Genomic DNA, 7,500 nt, shown 5'->3' on the forward strand with positions numbered 1-7,500 from the left:
AATATTTGATGAGTGAAAATAGTGAGTACTCTATTGCTGCGATCATTATCACTTTTATTATATCATCAAGATCATTTAATCACAATGACCACCGCGAGAACACTACATACTCCGAAGCCTCTGTGTTGTTTCCCAGACGCCTCTCACTTCTCCGAGATGAACTGGCGACGGAATGGCGGTCGTGGTGGCGCCTCCTTCGCAACAAGGCCGAGAAGGACACCTCAGGCGGACCTCCCCCCTCCTTCCCCGGATATGGTGGGTCTAAGTGATAGTAAGAGCTGCGGTAATAAGTACGAGGGTCGGTTCAAGAGTAATGAGATTTTGTCCAGCTATGTTCAAAATTGTGGAAGCGGAATACTGAATCCTTTTGGAATGATTTCGTTGAGGTTTAAGGGGTGGTTCATCAATTTTCAACATTTTCACAAGCGTACAAACAGCACGCTGGTTGGGGTGGGGTGGGGTGGGGGCAGGGACAAGTGTACGCTTTTCAAAATGGAGAAAATGTCGATCGGTTTTTGATACACCATATTCAATCCACAGGCCACTCCTCCTGCAGCATGTAGGTCATATGGTGCTTACACGCAAATTATAATCAACATTTACATTAGTTTGTTTCAGCTTTGACATAATAAAATAGGCTTCCTGGAAATAAACATTATTGTACACTTTTTGAGGGGGGTGGGGGTTCTCCAAATAGTGTATGTTTTGTACACTTGTGAAAATGTTGAAAATTGTGACCCACCCCCAAGCGTATCTATACCGACTTGTATCATGTCGGTATAGATGAGTAATCAAAATTGCACGTACTGTGACCAACATGGCGGAGAAACTTTGAAGAAAGAACAGAATATAAGGCAAATATAGCATACAGGAAGTGTGGTACCTGTGAAGACTTTTGAATAATCATTTCCTATTTAGGAAGTTGTGTGTTGTGGATGATGGTGCAAACGTGAATATAGTCTGCTGACCTGTCCCGTAAGTTTGCCAAATCTCCTCTGCTGTTAAAAACGACGTAGCCGAGGAATCTGGAGGTCCCGTATTACCATAGGATTGGCCCTTTTCATGGTTGAGTCTTCGTGTCTTTGAAACGAAGTCTCGTCCAAGTCTTTGAAGAGAGTATTTTTTTGGTGAGGTAGATGGAAGAGCAGTTGCCTTGTTCAGCTTCCTTATCTGAGCAGATGTTGAATACTTGAGTTGTTAGTTGCAGAGGGAAAACAAAACTGCACACGAATAGTTCATATTTATTTTGAGAAAACAGGAAAGTCATAAATGATTTGTGTCGTCTGCGTACCTCATTACTTTTAGTCAGACTTTTGTTATGTATTTTGCCCTTATTAGTTTACTTTGTTTTTATCAAAAAACATTATCATACGTGATATCAGAGTTATCACCATCAGCCATTATCGGCCACTCATACTTCATACTATATCACTGACTTTGAGGACATTGTTCTATTAATGAATCATTGTCATGATTTTTTTGTCTTACGTATATATCCATCAGGTTTAACATGCCATTTTCTATTTTTATGATTTTGTGTTTGATACTGTGTTGTTATCTATATGGCCCTTTATTCAGAATAAAATAGTATTTACTTCTATTAATGTGCAAAAAATACGCAAGTATATCCTTGTGAATATACTGATGCAGCTCACTCTCTCAGGTAAGGTTCGTGTGCGTAAGTGATACGCACAGCCGGGTCGTGAAGGCGGGCGTACCAGATGGAGACGTCCTCCTCCATGCAGGAGATTTCACAGGGCGAGGCACACTCAGCGAGGCCATGCAGTTCAATATTTGGCTTGGTAATATTCTAATTCTTGTTATTATGAAACTTTAAAATTTTCCACGCTAATGTAATAGGTGATGTTCCAGTGTTTGTCAATATGTGATATAGCATGTGATTGGTCCTTAACCTTTTTACATCAGCAACCCTTTTCTCAGATATCTGACACAACTATGACCACCCTGCATCAGCCGTTGCATTTAATTTTTTTTCTACACATTTTTAAGCTAAGAAGAATAACATTAACAGTCCTCTTTCCAAACTGTAATACTAATTCCTTGAAGACATGTCTCCCTAGTATATTCATAATATGAACGCTGACGAAGGTCAAGCAAATTGGCATATACTCCCCTCCCCCCTCCAGGCCACACATCCCGTGGAGGTTGTGAACAACTGAACTCATTATACAGTATACTGCATATATAGACTACATAATTAGTAAGGGGCGTTTGGATAAAATTCACCAGGTAGGTATTGTCTTTAAAGAGGTCAAGGTTTTGTCAATTTGTTTTATCTACATTTAACCCATTCGCCCCATGTGACAAGAATACATGCCATGCCCACTGTAATACACGTTTATTTATTGTATTTACACATAGATTGCTCTACAAGTTCTTAATCACCAAATAGCCAGTTATCAGAACTACCTATCTCACCTGTTTACACTTTTCTTTCACTTTAAGAAAGGGTCTTTTGTATCATTTCATGGTCTAAAATATTTTAATGACAATTTATTAATCGTAACATTAATAACAATAATAACAGTATCGATAGCAATGGTATTAATTTTCCCGCCAATTCAAGGAATGGGGAAATCAGGGTCGGTAACTTGGGCCTACTGATTGACTCCCTGCCGGCTGAGCACTTATGGAGCCATCTGTATCTACCAAATTCACCAAAAACTACAGGGGATTGAACATTAATCCGGGGCGAATGGGTTAATTACACATTAGCACTTATTTATTCCCTTTTGTCTTCCAAAACCCTCTTCTCGCAGTGTTAATTCGCCTATTTCTTTCCAACTTCACTCACCTCAACAGGGACGCTACCTCACAAGCACAAAGTGGTGATAGCAGGGAACCACGACATCCTCCTCGACGCAGAGGAATGCGGCCGTGCTCTTCCCGCTGACGCAACGCGATTCCTCACCAACGCCATCTATTTGTGTGATGAGAGTGTGACTCTCTTCAACATCAAAATATATGGTTCGCCGTGGTCAGTGAGCGATCTTCTTTCGTTTGATGAGAATGATTTCGTTATTGATTCTGGAAATAAAGTGTCATTGATGGAAGGGATTCTTGAAAGGGATTCTTGAAAGGGATTCTTGAAATTAGTAAACACACTACATGAATAGTGGAAGTAAAATTAACCGTCAATTTAGTATGATTCATGCTAGAAATTGTGAACAACGAGAAAAATGAAGTAAGATACACGAATTAAAGATCAGTGTTAGAACGTTCCAAATATACAGTCAAGTTTACACCGGTACCAACAACCATGAGGATGAATTCCCCGGTCTTGTTGCACATGACCAAGAATTGCGTGAAACAGATGAATGTGTAAGCTTTGGAAAAAAAAAAAAAAAAAAAATAGAAGATGAAAGATGGGTCAGTAGTGGGTTAAAAAATGAATTCCACAGACGAACATATTTAAAGACGTCTTTCTTACCGCGAACGTATTTTTATATATATATATATATATATGAAATAGTTTTGGGGAATAATAAAAATCTCATTTTCACATATGATTCTTGACGATCGACTATAATTGTGCTCCAATTTTCTTTTCCAGGATACCCGAATATCATTCGCCCATGACAACGGCATCCGATAGGTGGAAGTAAGTACTGTTTACTGAAAGGAAGGAGGGTGGAGGAGGGCAGAGAAAAGAGGAGAGACAAATGTAGAAAATAGATCATAGTTTCCAAAGACGAGAAATGTAGAGAGATGTGTTGGATTAGTTATTTCGCTTTTGGTTAGTCTCTTGCAAGAGCGAAAGGGCAGTTTCTAGTGCGGGCCAATTTTGATCGCATGGTAGATAAAGAAAATAAATCAGTAACGGATTTGGATATAACAAAGGTTCTCACTATGGCTATAATGGCGCTCTCAGATTAGCCGCTTACATATTCCACAAGCTGCTTCTGCATTCGGAGACCACCAGCTTGTACATTTTTATTTTTCATTTTTCGATATTTTCTTAGTTCCGCAGTCTTCTAGTAGAAGTGAATTTATTTTCATCATAATAATTACGATACACTTGCAACAAAGATATGAATAAAGTCTTAGCTGCAAATGACATTCTTTTTACATCGACACTCCGTTTTCATTATTCTGTACTGTTTATTATCCTTTATTATGGAATCTAACTGCCGCATAGAAAGCTGATCTCTTCCTGGTCTTTGTGATACCTCAGTAACTATGAACAACGTGATTTAATGAAAGTAAGACGTAATATTCACTTCATTTTTAAAATCTTCAAATATTTATTTTCAGAGCAGAGAAATACCCACATCTAAGGGCCTTCGAATTACCCCGAGGAGAACCCCTCCGGCAGAAGTGGCAAGCCATTCCCAAGGACACGGATATCCTGCTGACCCACACGCCGCCCCTGGGTCAAGGCGACCTGACCGCAAGGAAGAAAAGGGCTGGGTGTGAGGACCTTCAGGAGACCGTGCAGCGTCGTGTCAGGCCCAAGTACCACGTCTTCGGTCACATACACGAAGGTGAGTTTGTTTTTTGTGTCTCGTGTTTGGTTACAGGGACGTTGAGAGTGATTCTGAAAGTGAAGAGAAAAAACTATAAATAAGAACGGTTTTAACTTATAGAGTCGGTTATTTAGTAGATAAACATGGATGATTGAATACGAGATATTTGGGTAGAGGAGACAGACAAACCGACAGATAAAGTGACAGAAGACAGATATAACAGACGCAGAACCCTGTCTCAGGTGGACGATAAGAGCAAGACGTTCACCATTACAACCCAAACCCTTTTTCCCGCACAGGCTACGGTGTCTCGAGGGACGCGAACACAATATACATGAACGCCTCGATCTGCAACTCGAGGTACCAGGCAATCAACGCGCCGCTCGTCTTCGATTTACCTTTGCCCGATGGAGTGTCCAAGTCTTGAATCGGTATGGTTTTCTTGCGGGTTAGAAAGAACACATTGTCACAATAAATAAATAGCTCCATCGGCGAATAAGGTAAAGGGAAACATAGCAAGAAAGATTTTGTTTGTTCTTTTTTTAAAATTATAATTAACCTCTGTCTCTCTCTTTCATCCTCTCCTGTTTCTCCCTTCTTTCTATCCCTCACTACACCCCCCTCCCTTCTCTCTCTCTCTCTCTCTCTCTCTCTCTCTCTCTCTCTCCTCTCCTCTCTCTCTCCCTCCCTCCCTCCCTCCCTCCCTCCCTCCCTTCCTACTCTTGGTTTTTGCTTTCATATTCTTCAGAGACCTTTGGACTGAATATCCTCTTTAACAGCTCTGAGGAAGTTCTCGAGACTTCCGTTCTCATTTACGCGTGAAATTTTCCTTCCACTAACAGTGTCTCTTGGGAAAATGATATTCAGAGCGCCAGCCTTTCCAATATGACCACGAATCATATGTGGTGCTTTCCTTTGAATCACGGAAAACTTCATCATTCATTTTACTGGAAGGCGCCATCTCACTCACGAAAAGTCATAGTTTAACTGAATAAAACAAAAACGAAAGAATAACAGCCTGTGCCTACATGTTGGAATATGTACGCGGGCTTCTGTCTCCCCTCCTATAGGCCGAAAACTCCGTGAACACCCTCTTATATGTTTTTGTTTTTGTTTTTTTTCATTGTAATCTTGTCGAAAGCTTATGGTTTTACATATACCTTGATATAATAAAACAGTATTGTAATGTACATCCCATATCGTCTTTGTTCATTATACTTACAGCATAAAATTGAATGAAACCAAGTAAAGAGTACGATACTGTTTCTTTTTCCGCCTTGAATTTTCATTGTTCGACTTACACCTTCCCCAATCTACACCACCTCTGCCGGTCTTGTGCTATTCTTGCCTCCAAAAATCCATTTTTTTTTCATCTCGCCTCCTTTTGACAGCCTCAGTGATTTGCATCATAGGCTCTACTCTACCATGCTGGCCCAATGGGGATTGGTACGGGTAGATGTCTTCGTCTGGAATTTCTGACTCAACCTTTCCAACATCGCTGGACGTTGTTGGCATAGCTTGAGTCATCCCCTTCCTCGCAAGCCTCGTCACCGTCGGTAAGGTGCCACATCCCCGCCGGGAACGCGATATATACCTACAGATTAATCATTGGCTTTAAAATCAGTCCAGTGCGCTAATCGGCGTATCGTCTAAAAAAAAAAATCCTAGCTGCTTTTTTCCATTATCTCCTTCCCCAATTAGTACTATATTCTCAGCCTGTCCCGCGAGGTCTCATTACCCAAAGCTGCGCAGAACTCTCGAGTGACGAGACCTCACTTGTATAAACCTTGGCCGAAACTGGGTTGAGGTGATAAGTGTATTGCACATATTGCACACATATTTCTTAAGATGATGATTGTGGTGGCTGGCTGCCAAGCAAGAGGTCGGTCATTCATGTTTGTTAGAAGGCTATAGGCTACCAAAAGACACAGAGGAGGGGGAAATATTGAAATAAATACGAGAATGACACAGATCCATACACCTTTCTCACAGCAACAATCACTCCAGAACATAGAGATTTACAAACACCTTTCTAGTGCACTAGATCAACAAATCATACAAAGGAAAACGATTTTTTCCCCTCCTTTATCTACCAGCACACATTTTAAGGATAGAGGACTGTAATTGGTATTGCACTTCTTACCTCCTCGTGTGGAAACAATAATGATGCAGTAATATCGATGAAACAATAATAATAATAATGGTAATAAATGATAACAGTAATGGCAATAAAAAATATATAAAAGTGATAATTTCAATATACAGTAGTTCAAAGCAGACCAGCATAAAATACATACGAAGATTCCATGACGAACAATATTAATCCGATTTTTGTCTTGCTGGGAACGAAACCCCACGCAGTTTTAACTTTTATCAAATTACTCTAAAACATATTCCTCTTCTTGGGTACGTGAGTCCTGTATCTCTTCAAAGGAAATGATTGACATATGTATAAGGAGTGTAATTCAATAGAGACAGTATTTCCACCTTTGTTTTACTAGGATATAAAGAAAAGTTCATAGATACCAAAGACATATCAAATATTCATAAAGTCTTATATTTTTATTATGTCATTGTTGCTTGACTTTTCGTTAGGTCACAATCATAAGTAATTCATTGTAAAGTGACAAATTTGTATTTTATTTTCTTTATTTATTGCTCCTATCTACTTGGTTCTCATATTGTCTTTATTCTAATGTATGGGGATCAAAATTTATATATTTTGGGGGGTCAGAGGCTCGAATAATATTTCAAACTGTGTTATAAGCACGGGATTTGTCATACTCTAAGGTAACTCTTCAAATCTGGCCGAAAATTAAACATGACATCCATTGGTCATGATGGCCACCAAAATACCGACATCTTACTGTAAACCTAGAGTATTGGCCTGATTTTGATCAAGTTGGCTGACGAAATATTTTGTATGGTCATGCACAAGAAGTGAAGGTCTAAAGTCACGTATTGTGACTAGTTTTTCACTAACTGATTACTGACACCTTGGACCATATTTTGA

At 39.7% G+C, this 7,500-nt stretch overlaps 1 protein-coding gene across 3 annotated transcripts in view; it reads left to right on the forward strand.

The window, feature by feature from the left end:
* Positions 1-5,742, forward strand: part of LOC125025696 (metallophosphoesterase domain-containing protein 1-like) — a 6,798-nt gene extending 1,056 nt beyond the window's left edge. For all 3 annotated transcript variants that reach the window (XM_047613813.1, XM_047613815.1, XM_047613814.1), the window contains exons 2-7: positions 137-255; positions 1,664-1,802; positions 2,824-2,998; positions 3,575-3,622; positions 4,276-4,505; positions 4,787-5,742. In XM_047613813.1, coding sequence (XP_047469769.1) covers positions 137-255; positions 1,664-1,802; positions 2,824-2,998; positions 3,575-3,622; positions 4,276-4,505; positions 4,787-4,914 — 839 coding nt within the window. In that variant the 3' untranslated portion in view covers positions 4,915-5,742. The remainder of the gene's footprint in view (positions 1-136; positions 256-1,663; positions 1,803-2,823; positions 2,999-3,574; positions 3,623-4,275; positions 4,506-4,786) is intronic.
* Positions 5,743-7,500: the final 1,758 nt, after the last annotated feature.

Source organism: Penaeus chinensis, chromosome 5, assembly GCF_019202785.1.
Source record: "Penaeus chinensis breed Huanghai No. 1 chromosome 5, ASM1920278v2, whole genome shotgun sequence".
Taxonomy (NCBI): domain Eukaryota; kingdom Metazoa; phylum Arthropoda; class Malacostraca; order Decapoda; family Penaeidae; genus Penaeus; species Penaeus chinensis.